The sequence below is a fragment of the Onychomys torridus genome, chromosome 6, assembly GCF_903995425.1.
Source record: "Onychomys torridus chromosome 6, mOncTor1.1, whole genome shotgun sequence".
NCBI classification, from domain to species: domain Eukaryota; kingdom Metazoa; phylum Chordata; class Mammalia; order Rodentia; family Cricetidae; genus Onychomys; species Onychomys torridus.
In genome coordinates, this window is record NC_050448.1 from 7,171,220 (window position 1) to 7,191,394 (window position 20,175).

General features: G+C 41.0%; 1 protein-coding gene across 2 annotated transcripts in view; it reads right to left on the minus strand.

Annotated features, from left to right (window-relative positions):
* Ect2 (epithelial cell transforming 2) overlaps nucleotides 1-19,809 on the minus strand; it is a 58,229-nt gene extending 38,420 nt beyond the window's left edge. Inside the window, exons 1-11 of one of the 2 annotated variants that reach the window (XM_036190567.1) lie at nucleotides 19,662-19,809; nucleotides 18,651-18,730; nucleotides 18,469-18,561; nucleotides 15,758-15,940; nucleotides 14,551-14,640; nucleotides 11,203-11,310; nucleotides 6,514-6,587; nucleotides 4,743-4,873; nucleotides 4,191-4,306; nucleotides 4,027-4,089; nucleotides 1,813-2,035 (exon numbers count right to left, since the gene is read on the minus strand). In XM_036190567.1, the coding sequence (XP_036046460.1) occupies nucleotides 1,813-2,035; nucleotides 4,027-4,089; nucleotides 4,191-4,306; nucleotides 4,743-4,873; nucleotides 6,514-6,587; nucleotides 11,203-11,310; nucleotides 14,551-14,640; nucleotides 15,758-15,940; nucleotides 18,469-18,561; nucleotides 18,651-18,730; nucleotides 19,662-19,791 (1,291 nt within the window). In that variant the 5' untranslated portion in view covers nucleotides 19,792-19,809. The remainder of the gene's footprint in view (nucleotides 1-1,812; nucleotides 2,036-4,026; nucleotides 4,090-4,190; nucleotides 4,307-4,742; nucleotides 4,874-6,513; nucleotides 6,588-11,202; nucleotides 11,311-14,550; nucleotides 14,641-15,757; nucleotides 15,941-18,468; nucleotides 18,562-18,650; nucleotides 18,731-19,661) is intronic. The other variant, XM_036190568.1, reaches the window with a different exon arrangement.
* Nucleotides 19,810-20,175: the final 366 nt, after the last annotated feature.

A 20,175-nucleotide genomic window follows, 5' to 3' on the forward strand; every position in this document is an offset into this window, starting at 1 on the left:
CTGCTTTCATGGTTAATTTTCTTCTCTCTCCTAAACTGCATGTTCAAGCCCTGCACCTTTAAGATTGGCTCCTTACTACCTCATGCCCTCGTCCATAACAACTACAGAACCAAGCCAAATCTGGTCATGTAGGCCTGTGACCCCAGTTACTTGGAAGGTTGAAACAGAAAAGATTCTAAATTTAAAACCTACTCACTTTCCACCTGACTTTCCTAAAACCGATCTATCATCTTCAAAGACGAAGTGTCATTTAGGCCAAGGCCACAGCCGTTTCATTTAATGAATCCTGAAGCCACACATGGTGGCTCACAGCTGTGACACTGACTTAGGAGGCGAAGACAAGAGGAACAGTTCACACAGTCTCGGCTGCACAGGACATTCAAAGCCACGATGGGCTGTGAGACCCTCTCAAAGAAACGGGAAAAGGGCTACAATAGCACAAAGCCACTGCACGACTTTTAAAGCAGAGGTGTGACACGTTTTAAATTTCCATTTTTAAAGACTTTTATAAGTTTGGCATGTACAAAGGCAAAACTCAAAACAATGATGTAATGTAGGAGTCACTATCATAAAAAAGTGTCTGCTACAGGAAAAACTGAGGAAGGATGGATGAGAAAAGACACAGGAGTTCCCGTTTGGTTCAATCTCAGATCCTCACTGTATAAGGTCAGAATGTCTCAAGTTACCAGCTCAGCAGAGAAGACACATTCAGGGGACATCAGCAGAGAAAATGAAAGATGGGAAATTAATGAGATCATGAAGCACTTGGAGTTAGAGTTGGAAGGAAAAGTTTGGCAAAGGAGAAAGAAGTTAGTTCTGTCAGGAAGCCTGGGAAGGATGGGGGATGTGTCCAGGAAGGAGTTAGCTGTTTAAATGCCGAGTGCTGTGAATTACACAGAACTGTCTCCCAGGAGAGGAATGACACACCGTAGGGACTGCTCATGTAATGGGGACAAGCGGAAAGGACAAGGGAAACAAGGATGAGTTAGTTCATGGATCATACAGGCAATTCTCAGAAGCATACTGATGGAAAGGGGACAGGAAAATGGGACAATTAGGAGAACACCAGGGAGTCAAAAACTTTTATTTTTTTCTATCTAAAATCTAGAAAATACTACACATTTACAGACTAAAGAGAAATACTGGTGATGAAAACAGAGTTAATCAGTCTTCCTGTCAGTCCAACCCAAAGTACTATCACCCTCCTTGGTCTTTAGTCATTCTCCGTATTTCCCCACAGTAAATGTGACATTTCTTATAGTTCTCTTTAGTGGTGTGGTGGTGCATTCTTCCAATCTCAGACTTGAGAAGCAGGGTGAGCAGCAGTTTAAGACCAGACTCAGCTATAAGTCCTAGTCTTTTTTAAAAAAAATCTTTTAAAATAGCTGTCACTCTCCAGTTATAGCCCTGGACAAGGCATAATCCCCTGCACCTCAGTTCAGTGGCCTGTAAATCAGACACCACCTATTCAAAACACACAAAAGTTTACAGTCATTCAACAAAAGCATTACTGTGCATAGTAGATTGATTTATGGAATCTGTTTTTTTTAGTTTTGTTTTGTTTTTGAGATAGAGTCTCACATTGGCCAGACGGCCTTGAACTCATCTTCTGGTCTCCACCTGACCAGTCCTGGAATTACAGGGGTGTATCACCTTACCCAGCTATGCTGAGCTTTCCACATGTCTTATTTCCTCAACTACAATAAAGTTAATTAGAAAAAAGCCTTTCCTATTCATATTCACTGCAGTAGGGATTTATTCTATTAGTCATTCCAGTCCACTTCATTTTAAAGATTAATAGATGTGACTTACCTCCATAGTGAATGCTAGACTCGGGTGTGTTGGAAATATCCAGGAGTGAGCCAATAGAAAGGGAATGCTCGGCCGAGGGCCGCTTCCGGGGAGGGAAAGGGGAGAGGTCGGTCTCCCTGGAGAGCTGGGCCAGTGTTTCTCTCAGTCGGCGCCGTTTGCGGCTGCTGCTGGGCGTGCTTAGAGAGAGCAGAGACACTGACTTCTTGAGCTCAGGAGTATTAGTCTGAAAGGAAAGGCACAGAAGCTCAGTTTTATCATGATGGCTCTGACGGAGACAGGAACACTAATTCTCAGAATCTTGCCGTCTACTAGACAATTGCAAAGCTTCACAAAACAGAACGGTCAAGACACCACTATACCAGGCAGCCTCGCACCTTTTTTCAGAGCCCCTTCTCCATGAATAGCTGTCTTTTTTGCCAGAGCTGAGGACCGAACCCAGGGCCTTGCACTTGCTAGGCAAGCGCTCTACCACTGAGCTAAATCCCCACCCCAGAATAGCTGTCTTTTAGCTTGTTCGCTAGCTGCTCTTTTTAGGGCATGAACTGAGAGAGGGTGGGCTGCACATTCTGTTTCTTCAGACTCGAGACTATAGCAGTGAGGGAACCTAGTACACTGCAGTCTTCCCTGAAACATTCCCAGTTCAAACAAGAGTTTAGAGTTCTCTCACTGCATCTAAAGCACATTTCAAACTTTACTGAGAACTTTACATGGAGAACAAGACTAAGGAGCACAGTGAGATAATGACATAGATTTTATAGAGGAAACAATAAGTTTAAAACCTTATATTCAATATAGCATTCAAAAATTATCTTCATCTTTCTGAGGCAGAGTCTTACTGAGTAGCCTGGGCTCACCTGGTACCTCACTACATGGCCAAAGCTGGCCTCAAACTCACTGAAGACCTTCTTCTGAAGCCTCCTAGGTAATAGGATTATGGTCATGTGCCATCACACCTGGCTTCTCCACTCAAAATTACTAAATCTCAAATCGAAGTAAATCTTCTCAAAAATCTTTCTAGAATTTAATAGTCCTCTTTGTTGATACCCAACATCAAAATGAACTCTTTCTTGCTTACATTCATCTTTTTAATAACAATGACTCATAATTCTGAATATGTGGCTCTTCGGGATATTAAGAACTCTGAGCTGGGTGGTGGTGGCGCACGCCTTTAATCCCAGCACTCAGAGGCAGAGCCAGGCGGATCTCTGTGAGTTCAAGGCCAGCCTGGTCAACAGAGCGAGATTCAGGAAAGGTGCAAAAATACACAGAGAAACGGTCTCGAAAAACCAAAAAAAAAGAACTCTGGGTCTTCCTATCTATTGAATTTTACCTACTGGTTTTCTTTCCCCTAATTTGAAAAAATCATTCTGAACTATTTTCATGTTGTCGCAAGCTTGCCTACCTCTCCCTGCTGCTCTACCCAATGTCCTCACCTGGTTAGCCTACGATGCTGGTCAACATTCACTTGTCCTAGTCAACCCTGCCAGAGTCTCTCAGAATGAGATTCTCTAAAACAGGATCTGGTTATAACACACCTTTGTTCTAGCAGGGTTGTAAAGTTTCTAAAGACAGCATCATCAACAATTATCAGAGAACAACTTACGTTATATTAAAATGTCTTCATTAGGGTTTCTATTGTGGTGATAAAATACCAGGAGCAAAAGCCACTTGGTAAGGAAGGGCTTGTTTCCTCTTACACCTTACAATCCATCCACCATCCTGGGAAGTCAACGCAGGGACAGGAGGCAGGGAGTAAAGCAGAGGCCATGGAGGAGTGCTGCTTCTTGGCTGGCTTGCTCCTCGTGGGTTGCTCAGCCTGTTTTCTTATAGTTCCCAGGACCACCAGCCAAAGGTAGCACAGCCCACAGTGAAGTGGGCTCTCCCACATCAATCAAAAATGTATACCACAGGCTTGCTCACAAGCCAGTCTGGTGGGAATATTTTCTCAATTGAGGCTCCTTCTTCCCAAATGACTTCAGCTATGTCAAGCTGGCATAAAACTAATGAGGACATTAAAAGAAGACTCACTGCCTTGCACAGTTTCATTTAAATTTACAAAGACTAAGAATATGGTAGTCAAACTATTTCTTCTAAAAAGCTAGATATATGACATGTATACTAATTATACCATGCTTACTAAATGTTCTGGACACAAAAGTATCAATTTTATACAAAAAAAATCACAGAACCAGGAACTCAAGAGCAAAAACCCACCTTTTCATATAAATACATAGTTTCTCCAGCACGAGCATCCATCTGAATGCTTCCCCAGAACCACTAGAGGAGAAAAAAAATATTTCAATTAAATTTTAAATATACCTCAGCAGAGAAGCTAGAGTATTGTTAAAGCTACCTAATTTCATACTGGAGTTACTTGCCTCTTGCTTGACAACAAAAAGTTTCTTTGAGGGTTCAAATGGAAGTTCCTTTACTGTATTCTCTTCAACAATAAGGTGAGTGCACCTTTCATCCCCAACTGGTAAATAGCTACCTCCTAAAGAGAACAGGAGCACAGATAAACAAACATAAATCAGCCAAATAACTGCTATCCAAACTCCATCTCTAAAGCAGCTATTTATCAGGAAGTGATTGAACAGGCCTGAGGAATAAAATGTACACACCCTTTTATAATATTAGTCATTTCTAATAAGAGCTGCAAGGGTTTATTTTGGCTGGGTTCAAGGGTCAATGCATGGCAGATAAGCCGTGGCAGCAGAAGCATGGGGTGGCTGGTCACACTTCAGGAAGCAAAGAGAGAAACACAGGTGCTCAGTTCACTTTCTCCTTCATATGCATGGGACCATGGAACGGCACACTCACAGTCAGAGGAGTCTTCTGCCTCCATTAGTTCAGGCTAGAAACTCCCTCAGAACTACTCACACACTAGTCTCTGGACAACATTAACCACCACATATATCATGTTATGTTACCTTGCATTTCAGTCATTTCTTCCATACTGTTTTTCTCTTCATCTGAAAATCCCAGGAAACTTAAAATGCAATCTTGAAATGGAGGAACTTTAAATTCATTTCTAAAGTCATCAACTGCTGCGCAGAAACATCTAAAAACAAATGTGCACTTGTAAAGCCAGCTTAAATTCTATCAGTTAGGCATATCCATTTGGTATCTCTGGATTCTAAAGGTCTTAGCATATCGCATTTACTGAAAATATCTTACCTAAGGTCCTGAACTTATGCAGTTTGTTTTGGTTTTGTCTGTTTTGCTTTGTTTTCTTAAAAGAAAGGGGGTTGTCTGGGATGTCGCTTAGTAACATGTATAGTCCCAGGGGCCATTACACCTGACCAAATGTAATCACAGACAAGCTTCACATCCTAGCTATATTTTTGGAACTTTATAGTAGATATTCTCCAATTTCATGAAATTTTACATAATGATGAAGTGCCACAGCAGAGAATCAGTAATTGGAAAGTTAGCAAAACAAGATAATAAATTTTAAGCACCAATTCAAACATCTAAACATAAAGTAGAAAAAAACTGTAACATAATCCAAGTACCTAAAAGCAAGAAGCTGTTATCTAGCTAATTTTAGAATGTTTATGATAATCAAACATTTTATTTGTATGTGTGCACATGGGGGCCACAATGCACACATGGAAGTCAGCAGATAACCCCTACAAGTTCAATCTCTCCCTGATGTGAGCCCTGGGAATCAAAAACAGATCAGTAGGCTGGCAGCAAGCAGCTCCACCCATCAAAGCATACTGACTACCCAGTCAAACTTATTTCACAAAAATCAGTCCTGTGAGCTAACCCTGCAGGTAAAGGCAACTGCCACAAATGCCTTACAGTTTAAGGTCAATCATAGAACTCACATAAAAGTAAATGGAGGAAACCAACTCCATAGTCATCCTGACCTCCAAATGTGTGCTGCAACACGCATGCCCAGACATACTATCGTGCATACACACAAAAGGTAGTTTACAAAGTAAATCCAGGGGCTGGAGAGATGGCTCAGAGGTTAAGAGCACTGACTGTTCTTCCAGAGGTCCTGAATTCAATTCCCAGCACCCACATGGTGGCTCACAGCCATCTATAATGAGATCTGGCACCCTCTTCTGTGTACATAATAAATAAATCAATCTTTAAAAAAAAAAAAAAAAGGCAGAGGTGCCTCTGTGAGTTTCAGGCCAACCTGGTTTACAGAATGAGTTCCAGGACAGTCAGGACTGCACAGAGAAACCCTGTCTTGAAAAACAAAGTAAATCTGATTTTTTTTTTTCTTTTTGGTTTTTCGAGACAGAGTTTCTCTGTGTAGCTTTGGAGCCTGTCCTGGATCTCACTCTGTAGCCTAGGCTGGCCTCGACTCACAGAGATCATCCGCCTACCTCTGCCTCCCGAGTGCTGGGATTAAAGGCATGTGCCACCACTGCCCGGCTTATTTTTTTCTGTATGACCTACAAATTTAGTTTTTGTTTGCACATGGCTTTATCTTTAAAACAAAGGGAACCCTGTCCACTATTTCACAAGATAAGACCCAGGTTTGAGTCCCAGGACACACATAGTAACTCCAGTTCCAGAGGTTCTGATGCCATCTTCTGCACACATGTGGTACAACAACGTGCATTCAAGTACATGTATACACACACACACACACACGCACACACACTCACTCACTCAATTTTTTTAAATAAATAACATGTTGAATTCACATAATAAACTATTGGATTCCTAAGTACTTACTGCTCATTCCGTCTTTCCCATGCTTTATAAATCCATTCTGGCTTCATAATTGGAGTACCCAGGCTCACAGCAACCTAAGAATATTAACATCAATCACAATGAGTTTTCAATGTAAATAACTACATTCAAGGAAGTGCTTCTAAAGAATTATGTACAAAACTTTTAGCAGAATTTTACATTTAAGATTTACTTATTTATTTATTACGTATACAGCATGTATGACCAGAAGAGGGCACCAGATCTCATTACAGATGGTTGTGAGCCACCATGTGGTTCTGGGAATTGAAGAACAGTGCTCTTAACCTCTGAGCCATCTCTCCAGCCCTACATTCTACTTTATTAAAGTAAATGTTTAACTTTAAAAATAAGTTCCGGGCTGGAGAGATGGCTCAGCCGTTAAAGCTAGGCTCACAACCAAAAATAAAAATAAGTTCCATGGTATGCAATTCTTTTAACTTTCTTTTTATTTACTCTTTGTGTCTTTCCCATCATGCATCTCAATCTCATTCATTTCTCTGTCCCTTCACATCCACCCTCTGCCTGTGGAAAGCACCTCCCACAAAAATAAAATTTAAGAGGAAAAAAGCTCATGGAGGCTGTAATGTGACACTGTGAGTCACACCTTGAACCCCTTTGTCCATATCTTTACTTGCAAGTATTCACTGCAAAGTCATTGGTCAAAGCTGTGGGTCTGCAGGACCAGTCTTTTCACATGCTCCAGCAGATCATAGGTGGGGTGGATGTTGGGTGGGACAACACATAACCCTGGTTCTGCAGGGTAGCTGCAGGATTGGTCAGCCTACCAGCTCCCCCGTCCTCACCACCAGGGCGAGCCCTAGCTAGTTCACCCCTTGCAGCAGTGAGCAAGAGCAGGGCCAGTTCTCCTGCTTTCAGGTCCTCAGGGTCAGCTCTCCCACATCTGGACCATCAGGGCCAGCTCTATTGTGTTGCCCAAGGGAGGTGCAGGGGCCACTCTCCCACCCATGGGGTGGGGGACATCTCTCCCAGGCTTACACCACCATATGGCAGATGAGGGGCAGGGCCAGATCTCCCAAGTTCCAGCTCACTCACACCCCTGTCAATAAGATCGGCTCTATTGTGCTGCCTAGGAGAGTTAACCAATTCTTTTATTCTATTTTCTATAGATATAGCTCTTAAATTCACCCTTAATTAACTTTGGTTTCTCTCTTCTTTTTTTCCTGTTTCACACCTTGAAAGTACTGGCCAACATAAGACTACAAAAGAAAACTTGTGACTAAGTCACTGAACTCAGAGTATGAGTCTAAATTATTAGGGGGTCTAGTAAGATGGCTCAGTGCCTGCTGTCAAGCCTGACAACCTGAGCTCGAACCCCAGGATCCACATGGTAGAAGGAGAGACCAAACTTCTAGAACAGTGGTTCTCAAAGGGGGGGGGGGGTAGCAGAGGGGGGATGGCAGTGTAGCCAGCACCAGAAACGGACACTGACCTTGACAGTATTAAGACAAATATGAGGACATCATATCTTGTAGTTATCAGAATAATCTTATTGTCTAACTTAATGTAGAATGGTACAGTACTACAAAAAAATTAAAAGCAACATGTATTTTCAATTTTCTTTCTTTTTATAGGTTATTACAATCTTAAAACAAAGGTAATATACATTACCTGAGTTTTATGAATAGCGCTACTTATTAGAATATTGAGTGGACAATTGAAAAGCTTCCCATGTGTACCAACCATACAATTAACATAAAATGAATGTCCTTTACCAGCCCAAATTTTTTGGACCTATATAAAGATTTTGATACTGTTTGTGTCAAAATTGTGATGCTACTGGACTGTTTGACAATATAAACTGAAAGACAAGTAAGATTTCTCTTAATAAGTTACTTAGAATACTGGCATTCACAAAGACAGAAAGTAAGTGTTTACCCAGGCAAGAGAAAGATAAGCCAACAAAAGGGTTAGTAGACAGATTGTAACAACAACTGCACAGAAGAGCAGGTGTAGCTACGACAATGAACGGTGAACTGAAAATCACTAAAGTCTGAGTAGATTTTAGGTATATTTTACGACAATGGGAAACAGTAAGTCTTCCTTAGTACATAGTAATGAATTTAATTTTCAAACACGCCTATGATATGCTAGACATTTCCACCTGAGGTACATACCCATTGCTAACTCTCCTTATTATGCTCTAGAACAGCTTTTCTCATGCCATGGTCGAGACTCCCACAGGGGTCACGTATCAGAAGATATCCTGCCTATCAGATATTTACATGAGGATTCACAACAGTAGCAAAATTACAGTTATGAAGTAACAATAAGATAATTTTATAGTTGGGAGTCACCACCATATGACAGTCGCAGCATTAGGAAGGTCAAGAGTCACTGCTCTAGAGGCAGACACACACTTGGTATGCAAACATGCATGCTGACAAAATATAAAACATTCCTACACATCAGCATTAAGACGGTTGAAAACCACTGTTCTATAAGTTTTCTTCTGGTCTCCATATGTTCAACACGGCATACACACACACACACACACACACACACACACACACACACACACACTCTTAAATAAATTTAGGGGAAATTCAAGCCAATTAGCATTTCCTATCTAAATACACTGAGAATGTGGGATGAATGATAAACTCCAGTTAAGATAATTCAGTTGGGACCAGCTACATGAATCAGTGCTTAAGAGCACTTGCCATGCAATCCCCAAGGCCACATGAGTGGAGAAAACCTATGCCCGCAAGTTGTCTTCTGACCTTCACACATGGGCAATGGTACAAGCACACATCCACATGCAAACACAGACACACAAAATAAATAAAATATAAAATTCAACTACAACTTAAAAGAGACTTCAATCCTACTAAGTTATTTTCAGCTGGCAGGATAGATAGTCCAGTAATCCCGGCACTTGGAAAGCTAGACTGGGATAGCACAGTGACCCACATCTTTAATCCCAGCACCTGGGAGGCGGAAGCAGAGTATCTCTGAGAGTTTCAGACCAACCTGGCCTATACATTGAATTCCACGACAGCCACAGTTACATAGAGATCCTGTCTCAATCAAACAAACAAAACAGCACAAAAGAGTCAACCTCTGAGCACAGGTGTAGGTGAGCCAGCCTCAAAACTGTGAACTTGAGAGAGCTGTCCCAGGAACCATCTGTCTTGTGGTGGCATGAGAGGAGAAGCGCTGCCCCACCGCCATCAACGTCTGGGGCAGTGGAGCTGACACTGTGGTCATAGGAGCAGAACAGTCCCTGACCCCTACCACACTGTGAGGTCAACACTGTTAGCACAGGTGAACCAGTCACAAACTGTGAGCATAGGAGAGCTGTCCCCATTGCCCATCTGTCTTGTGGCCTCATGGGCAGAAGGGAGTTGCCCTCTGCTCAACTTCCCCCATCAAGATCAGGGGCAGTGGGGAGTGCTGGCTCTGTGATGGTAAGAGTGAGAGAGCCAATCCTGTTAGTGCAGGTGGAGGTGAGCCAGGCCCAAAGTTACAAGCATGGGACAGCTGTTCCCATTTCACATCTGGCAAACCAACCCTACAGCTGGCCAGGCCCAACCCAAGATTATGACTTGACCCACCATATACATTTACCCCATCTATGATCTGCTGAAGCACGTGAAGGGGCCTGACCTGCAGACCCAAAGCTACAGAATCTCCATAACACAGGGCAACAACAAGATATCCAGGAAGGGAGGGAGGGAGGGAGGGAGGGAGGAAGGAAGGAAGGAAGGAAGGAGAAAGAAAGAAAGAAAGAAGTAAAGGAAGAAAAAGGAAAAGAAAAAGAAAGAAAAGAAATTACCCAGTCTTTGGAGAAACATACTTTTTCCTGCTTTTTTTTTTAAATATGTGTACTTAATTAATTTATTTTTTCTTTTTTATTTAAATATACAGATAATTAACACATGCAAAGGCACAATATCATTTATAAAAGGCTATGCTTATATAAAGCCAACAGTAAAACATCTGTTCTTAATATTTATCATTGACCTGCCTGTCACTACTGGTCAGACAGCATTTGCTAGCAAAACCCCTCTCCCAACCCTCCTCACCCAACTGTTTCTCTTCCACGTGTAGTTTGGGATTCACTCCCTTCTGAAAACCTGATGGGCCACAGTTCTGTACAGATTAAGTTCTGTAATTTAAATCTGGGCTAAAGGTTCTGTTTGCTTCCCTCTCTGTTTTTTGAAATAGGGATTCACATTAGCACAGGCTGACCTTGAACCACCTATGCAGTCAAAAACCCCCTATAAGTGCTGAGCCTCCTGTCTCCACTAGCAACAGCTGGGATTATACTCATGCACTATTAGGACAGGTATGCAGTGCTAGGGACTGGGCAAGTCCTTCATGCATGCTGGGCAAACACTCTATAACTGAGCTACATCACAAACCCTTTACTAAACATGCCAATGGCAAAATTTCAATCTGACCCTCAGTAAATGGTGCATCAACGAGAGTGATATTATTAAACCTTATCAAACCAGATCAGCCTATAATCAAAGGAGTTAGACAGGGGAAACAGGACACTCATGATGTCAAACCTAGCATGGCCTCCAAAATGATTTCTAGACTATCCTGGACTATAGTATGAGAGCATTTCAAAACAAACATATAAACAAAAAACCATTACAGAGCAACACTATACTGAAGAAAAATGAAAATATGAAGTTTACATACCCTGAATTTTTCTCCTTGTGTGCAATTTGCCACCAGATGTGTTACTTTGGAATTACATTCTTTTCGAATAACTCCACCCATATAATGAACCAATGTCACCAATTTGACCTCAAAAGAAAAATTGAATAAAATTAGTTTATCTAATTTGAACAAAAATCTGTATTAATAACTCACTTAGCATAACTACTTTACAAAACTTATACAAATTTTTATAAATGTTAAATTTTATGTAAAAAAAATTTTAAAGGAGTAGCTTGTAAAGCTCTACTATAGTAATAAAAACAGCTTGGTATTGGCATAAATGCTGACACATAGATCAAATGGAATCAAATCAAAGACCCTGACATTAATCCAAACACCTATGAACACCTGATTTTTGACAAGCTAAAATTATACAATGGAAAAAAGAAAGTATCTTCAACAAATGGTGCTGGCATAACTGGATGTAGACATGTAAAAGATTACAAATAGATCCATATCTATTCCCATGCACATAACTTAAGTCCAAATGGATCAAAGACCTCAACATAAATCCAGCTACACTGAACCTGACAGAAGATAAATTGGAAAGTAGCCTTGAATGCATTGGCACAGGAGACCACTTCCTAAATGACACCAGTAGCACAGACACTGAGATTAACAATTAATAAATGGAACCTCCTCAAACTGAGAAGCTTTTGTCAATAAGACAAAGCAACAGCCTACAGAATGGGAAAAGACCTGAACCAACCCCACATCTGACAGAGGGCTGATATCCAGAATATATAAAGAACTCAAGAAACTAGACATCAAAATGCCAAACAATCCCATTTAAAAAAAAAAAAAATGGGCTATAGATCTAAACAATTCTCAACAGAAGAATGTCAAATGGCTGAAAGACATTTAAGGAATTGCTCAACATCCTTAGTCATCACGGAAATACAAATCTATACCACTCTTGGGTATATACTCAAGGAATGCTCAATCATACCACAAGGACACATGCTCCACTATGTTCGTAGCAATTAGTCATAACAGCCAGAACCTGGAAACAACTTAAATGCCCCTCAACTGAAGAATGGATAAAGAAAATGTGGTACTTATACACAATAGAGTACTATTCAGTGGTTTAAAAAAAAAAAAAAAAAGGACAACATGAAATTTGTAGGTAAATGGATGGAACTAAAAAGAATCATCCTCAGTGCGGTAACCCAGAAAGACAAATATGGTATGTATTCACTCTTTAAAGGATATTAGAGGCAAAGCAAGGATAACCAGGCTACAATTCACAACCCCAGAGAAGCTAGGTAAAAAGGACACACATGGAGGGCTCCAGAAAGGGAAAATAGTTAAGATCTCCTGGGTAAACTGGGGGGAGAAAGAGGAGGGGTGGGGAATGGGAACAGGAGGGGCTGAGATGGCCCAGTGGAGTGAGGCACAGAGAGGGAGAGCAATGAAAAAGATATTTTGGTAGAAGGAACTATTAGGGGATTAGGGAGAAAGCTGGTGCTAGAAAAATCCCCAGTATAGAAATGTATTGTATAGAAATGATAGGATAAAAGTGTAGATTACTGAATCTACTTGGAAAAAAAAAAGATATAGTGTGGTGACATTTTATTTGTGCTGAAATGTGGTGATATTTTATTTGTATGTTAATAAATAAAGTTTGCCTAGAGATCAGAGGTAACAGCAAGCCATTAACACAAAAGTCAGGCAGTGGTAGCACACGCTCTTAATCTGATCACCTGGCAGGCAGGGTCTCTGTGTTCAAGGACACAGTAGGGAACAGCCAAGCACAGTGACACAGGCCTTTACTCCCAGTACCAACCATAGAGACCTGGAGGTCTGTACTGAAAGGCAGTGACAAGGAAGTGAGGTAGCTGGGCTAAGAGCCATGAGAGGGCAGAACAGCAAGGCAGTCAAGGTGCAGGTTAGACAAGAAGTAGCCCCTTTTGGCAGGTGCAGAGCTGGAGAGATAAGGTTGGTGGCTATCACTGTTTCCCTGATCTCTAAGGCTTTCTTCACCCCTTAAAAAAAAAGTAGCTTGCTATTGCTACAGGCGAACCATACAAAAGATAAACAATACGCACAGAATGTTAATAGACAACAGGCTCTAATCCTGCCTAAACACGAATATATTATTTTCATTTGTTTACCTTATTTACTTTTTACTATATTACTTTTTACAACATTGGATATCAAAGCCAAGACCACACACCACAAACAAATATATTGATTTCTTTTTTTAAAATTCACCTTTACTTATGTGTCTGTGAGTAAGCACACATACAAGTAGGTATCCACAGAGCCAGAAGCAGGTTTCAGATCACCCAGAGCAAGCTGTTATTGTGAGCTACCTGACAAGGGTGATGTAAGGATTCCGTCCTTAATTATGTCACCAGCCTGCGACGGGTGGGCCCTCTGTGTGTCTCCCTTTTCTCGGTGCGAGGTTTCTCTGTTTCTCCTTACTGGTTCATATCTCTCTCTCTCTCTCTCTCTCTCTCTCTCTCTCTCTCTCTCTCTCTCTCTCTCTCTCTCTCTCTTCCTCCCTCTCTCTCTCTCTGCCTCCTTCCCTCCCTCTTCCTCCCCCTCCCAATAAAGCTCTAGAAAGGTAACCATGGCTTGTGACTTTCCTCCAGCACTCCCCTCCATCTGGGCAGCCAGCCACGAGCAGGCACATTAACCAACAGGTGATAGGAACCAAACTCTTGTTCTCTGAGCAGAAGGTGCTTTTAACCACTGAGCCATTGCTCCAGCACCAAATATACTGACTTTTAACATCAGGTTATATAACATCAATACCTGTCCCACAAAATTATAGCAATATTTACTAATATTACTTAGGAAATACTATGAACCAAAAAACTTTCTGTGATTTCTCTGTGGTGGTTAGAATACTTTAAAGCTTGGTTTGTATAACAATATTAATTTTGTGTAACAAAACTTCAATTAACCAATGTAACTGATAATTAGCAGGAAAGTAAAATTTTCTATTTACATGCCAACTATCACGTTCTTTTTTTTTTTTAAACAAAACTCTTAAGAATTTTTCTTTAAAATTTAGAACCTGATAGCCACAGCGTTTTTCTTTTAAGACTTTTTGTTTTGTTTTGTTTTGTTTTTGTTTTTCAAGACAGGGTTTCTCTGTATAGCTTTGCGCCTTTCCTGGATCTCACTTTGTAGACCAGGCTGGCCTCGAACTCAGAAAGAAATCCGCCTGCCGAGTGCTGGGATTAAAGGCGTGTGCCACTAGCCAGCACCACCCAGCCCCTCAAGACTTTAAATGAACTCATGATACCAAAAAGAAACAAAGGCATTTCTATCTGCATTACCAGGAAAGTGTCTCCGAAGCTGCCTTATCATACTTACGAGCTCCTCCTTCTTCCTGAATCCAGTAAAGCACAGCACCAGGTCCAGCATGCTCGTGCAGTACAGCGGCCGGCAGGAGAACGGCAGGGGCTGTGAAGGGCACAAGTGGGAACCTCTGAGCTTCCTTTAACTAGAACTTAGAAAACATGGCCTCAAGCTTAACGATTTCTCCTCTTGCCAATTCGCTTTTCAATACCCAAGTTTTTACTTGAATTTTCCAATATGCAGGAGGGAAAAGGTAACAAAAGTCAAACTCTATAAACTCCACAATTAAATATCTCCCCACCAGGTGTGGTCAGTCGGACACTCCTGTAATCAATCCCAGCATTCAGAAGGCTGAGACAGGAGGATTGTAAATTCAAGGCCATCCCGGAATACAAGAAGCCCTTACCTCAAAATAAAGTTTTAAAAATGTAGCCGGGCATAGTGGCCAACTCCTTTAATCTCAGCACTTGGGAGGCAAAGACAGGTGGGATCTCTGAGTTCAAGGCCAGCCTGGTCTACAAAATGAGTTCCAAGAAAGCCAGGGCTACACAGAGAAACCTTGTCTCCAAGAAAAAAAAGCACTTATTGGCAAGTGTGATGACCTGGGTTTGAACCCTGAAATCACCATAATGAAAGAACTAAACCTCCCCCGCCAAGTAGTTCTCTTACATACATACATACATACATACATACACACACACACACACACACACACACACACACACACACACACACACACGCACACACAGTTAAAAGGGGGGGGGTGCTAAAATAATTTCCCTAGTTAAAATTTTATGATAACAGATATGGTACCGGTTTTATGTGAAAAAAGGGAAAGGTTTATGTATACACATGTCTGGAAGCCAAGACTCTGCAAATCTCTCCTAAGGCATTACAGGTGTAATAAGTAAGGCCATATGTACATGCTTTTATATACCCACAGTTCTCACCGTCTGACTTTCAGTGGCCTTGGGCTTTGACTACTAAAAAGGAATACATAAGAAGAGCCCCTATTAATTATCACTTTGTTGAGGAGGAGAGAGCACCTATTTCCACCTCCAAGTGCTAGAATTACAGGCAGGAGCAACAACACCCAGCAACTATGAACTATTCTAAGTGTTACATAGATTCACCAATTAACAGGATTTTCTAATTATAAATTTTCAAAAACTCCATCAGTACAAACGACTCTTGGAAAGTCATGATACTGTATGTTTCTTACCTCCCCCTTTTGTGCGCAGTTGAGTATAACTGGTGGTCCAACAATTCTACAGTCAGCCTTGCGTAAGTCACTGAAGACAGAACTCTGGAAGTCAGTGACTACAAACACATTCTCAAATTCTGGGGAATCCAAATCTCCAAATTCTTCCACTGAGTCCACCTTTCCACAGGGCACTTTAATTTCCTAAGGTTTTTTTTTTTCATATGGTTATTTATTACAAATAAAAATCATTCATAGACCATATAAAATACATGACTCCCTAAAGATGACTCCCGTACTTTTGTTTGTTTTTGTTTTTTGAGACAGGGTATCTCTGTGTAGCTTTGGTGCTTGTCCTGGATCTCGATCTGTAGCCCAGGCTGGCCTCAAACTCACAGAGATCCACCTGGCTCTGCCTCCCAAGTGCTGGGATTAAAGGTGTGTGCCATCACCACTGCCCAGCTGGACTCCAATACTTTTTTGACATTTTTCTTTAAGGTTTGTAGAAAACTTAGGTGTTAATGCATACGATCACCAATGTCACATACAATAGTGAAAACTGTGCATCCATGTTAAGGCCTTGCAGATAGACACTGTAAAGACATGACCTTAGGTTCCATGACTCAATGGCCTATAACCACCTAGCACGCACAGCAAGTTCCAAGTACTAGAACACCAGAAGTTTCCCTTTCTCTAGTTTTAGTTTTGGTGGTAACGGGAATTGAACCTAGAACTCTGAGCATGCTAGGCAAGCACTCTAGTAATGAGCTATTGCCACTGCCTTCTTATTGTTTTTCTGAGGCAAGGTTTTACATTAGCCAGGCTAGCCTGAACTTCTCCATATAACCTAGGCTGGCCTTGAACTCTCAGCAACCTTCCTGGCCTCAGACTGCTGAATGATGAGATTACAAGTATAAGCCACCAGGCCCCACTTAAAAAACAAATAAATAAATTGGGGGTTGGGGATTTAGCTCAGTGGTAGAGCTCTTGCCTAGCAAGCGCAAGGCCCTGGGTTCGATCCTCAGCTCCACATACAAGAGAGAAAAAAAAAAAGGAAAAGAAAAAATAAATTAATTAATTAAGTACACATATTTTGATGCATTTCATCAGTTATCTATTCATCATTTTTTATTCTGATCAGGAAAAATGATAATATGCATACACTGCTATCTTCAAAAAATAAGAAAAAAATACCATAAGCTATAAAATACCACAGTTAACAAAAAAGGTTTCTGATTAATATTCTCATTTCAATACCTATGTTGTAAAAAGAGGTCATGAGCAAAATTAGCTGCATGGGACAGATGTACAATACACAAAGGCAAGCATCTTACAACAATTCCAAAAAAAAAAAAAAAAAGAACAAGAATCAACATCCTGAAGAGCCTACATAACTCCTGTGTGAAAAGAACAGAAAAAAGAATTCTGAATGAAGCTCAGTGGTGGTGGTGCTCGCCTTTAATCCCAGCATTCAGGAGGCAGATGCCAGACAGGTCTACAGAGTAAGTTCAGGACAACCAGAGATACACAGAAAAACACTACCCCCAAATAAATAAATAACCCTGAATTGATAAATAAATTATTTGGGCTTTAATTTGAAAAACTGGAGTGATGGGACAAATCAGCTTACTCTGTTGACCAGGCTGGCCTGCCTCTGCCTCCCAAGTGCTGGGATTAAAGGTGTGCACCACCACCACCACCACCACCACCACCACCACCACCACCACCCAGCTATCCTTGAAGTTCTTTTTTGTTGTTTTTTGGTTTTTCGAAACAGGGTTTCTCTGTGTAGCTTTGCACCTTTCCTGGAACTCGCTTTGGAGACCAGGCTGGCCTTGAATTCAGAGATCTGCCTGCCTCTGCCTCCCAAGTGCTGGGATTAAAGGCGTGCAGCACCACCAACCACCAACCACCAACCACCAACCACCAACCACCACCACCACCACCACCCAGCTATCCTTGAAGTTCTTATACTGAACCCCAAGCCCGAAATGAAAAGTGAAGCTTTACCTCACACAGTGATTCTATGTGGGTAAGGATGTTAACAGCGAAGGTGTACCACACAGAAAGAAACAAGACTGTGAGGAACACAGCAAGGGAGCCATGTGCTGGCCATGACAGGTTCCGGGGACTCTAAACCTGCTGTCACCAATTCCGATTGTTCCCAAAACTTAGAAAATAAAGTTCTGTTGCATAAGCTCTCTAGTCTGTGTTACTTTGTTCCAACGTCCCTAGCAAACTAATGTAACTGAAGGCCAGAGCATTGGCTCAGCAGTAAAATGCTTGCCTAGCATGCAGGAGACCCTGGGTTCAATCTGTCAAAATATAATAATGATTATTTTGGAGATGGACTAGAAAATTAGTTAGATATATTACAAATTCTGAGACAATTGATAATCACTGCTTATTGGTATTAATAATTTGGAAAAACAAGAATTTAAACTAAATAAAATTAATGGGAAAAAGTACTAAAACATGTAAAGAAAATTATCAGATCTTTGTACACATTACATCCTTGATTTAAATTAAATAACTAAGTCTCTAAAATTTGGATTTATAATAGATGCTATCGTTTTGGGTTTTAGAAACAACCCAATTCTAACATCAGTATAAGCTACTTTCTACATTTCTAATTCAGAGTGCACACACATCTCATGCCTGACCCATCACAGAGTGAAGCAATCAACTGAAGGATGTGAAGCGTGCCACATGCAATGAGATGCTTGACCTACCATATTAATAACACTTTTTATTAATTTTTCATCCGATTTTCCAGGACGACTTTCTTTTATCTTTATAACAGGGACTTCCATTATCTTAATAGTCTGTAGAAAAGAGACTTAAGTATAAGATTAAGAAAGATAGGTGGGTGAAGAATCTTATCTGGAAATGAACTACAACCCAAACTCCTTACCTTTACAGCCTTCAGAAGCTCTTCTTGTTTCCCAGCTTCCTGGACCAGAATCAATCTTGTTTCAACCTGAGGCATCTCTTCTATTAAAATGTAAAATGCTTTAATGTGGCTAGAGAGTACCAACAGCACCTTCCTAGGCCTTCTTCCTAGGCATTTCTAACTGCATTACCAGGAAAGTGTCTCCGAAGCTAGAAAATCTTCTATCTCCAAGGAGAGTAGACCATTCCCAAAAGTTAAAATAACCTAATTCTGAGTTAACTACAAAAATATTTGAGTAGCTAGACGGTGGTGGTGCATGTCTTTAATCCCAGCACTCGGGAAGCAGAGCCAGGCGGATCACTGTGAGTTCGAGGCCAGCCTGGGCTAGAAGCGAGTTCCAGGAAAGGCGTAAAGCTACACAGAGAGACCCTGTCTTGAAAAATCAAAAAATAAAAATAAATAAATAAATAAAAATTACTACGTATCACTTTAAAAAAAATAGGGGTTGGGGATTTAGCTCAGTAGTAGAGCGCTTGCCTAGCAAGGGCAAGGCCCTGGGTTCTATCCTCAGCTCCAGGAAAAAAGAGAGAGAGAGAGAGAGAGAGAGAGAGAGAGAGAGAGAGAGAGAGATATACATTGTAGTAAAAGGCATACAAACAACAACCAAGAAATAATTCCCCCAAGGAAGCATTGTCAAGCATGATCCACAGGAAACTTTAGGAAAGATCATCTACAAAAGCAGTGAAATACAGTGGTTCCTCACTTAACCATCAACAAATTCTAGCTTAGCAATTTTACAGCTAGACAGTCAATACTAAGAAGTGGTAACAACACTAAAACACTCCCTTTTTCAAATTGGGGAAGTATTAGCTCAAATGCTGGACAGAGAATGTAGACATAGAGCAAAACTTAGTTACTCAATAGACATGCTCTAACTTAACAACTGTTACATCAGTTACCAAAAAATCAGTAGCCAGTACTTTAGGATTAAAGTAACAACTCAGTGTTTTTAAAAGCAGATAACAGGCTTACCGTCAACACTTGAAGTAGATGCCAGGCACAAGTTATTCTTGGAAGTTTCGGTAACTTTAGAATCAAAGATGGAAGAATCTGCCAAGCTAGTTACCTCAGTAGGAGACGTTAATACACTGTTGTCAGTCATGGTCTGTACTATTTTTTTGGAGGCTGAAAAACAAAATTTGAAATTCGAATGAATACATGAAACAAACCTGGTCACTGAGCAACAACAAGCATCAGACCAGTGAGTGGTTCTCACCCTTCCTAATGCTGCCACCCCTTAATACAGTTCCTCATGTTGTAGTGACTTCCCCATAAAATTTTTCATTGCTACTTCATAACTGTAATGTTGCTACTGTTATGAATCATAACGTAAATATCTGATATGCAGGATATCTGATGTGACCACCAAAGGGATCTTGACCCACAGGCTGAGAACCACTGCATTAGAAGCTGTACTTGGGTCATGTAAAATTTTATCAGCTGGGCCCAAGTAGTAGAGGGTCGTCATGCCTGAAATCAGCACCAG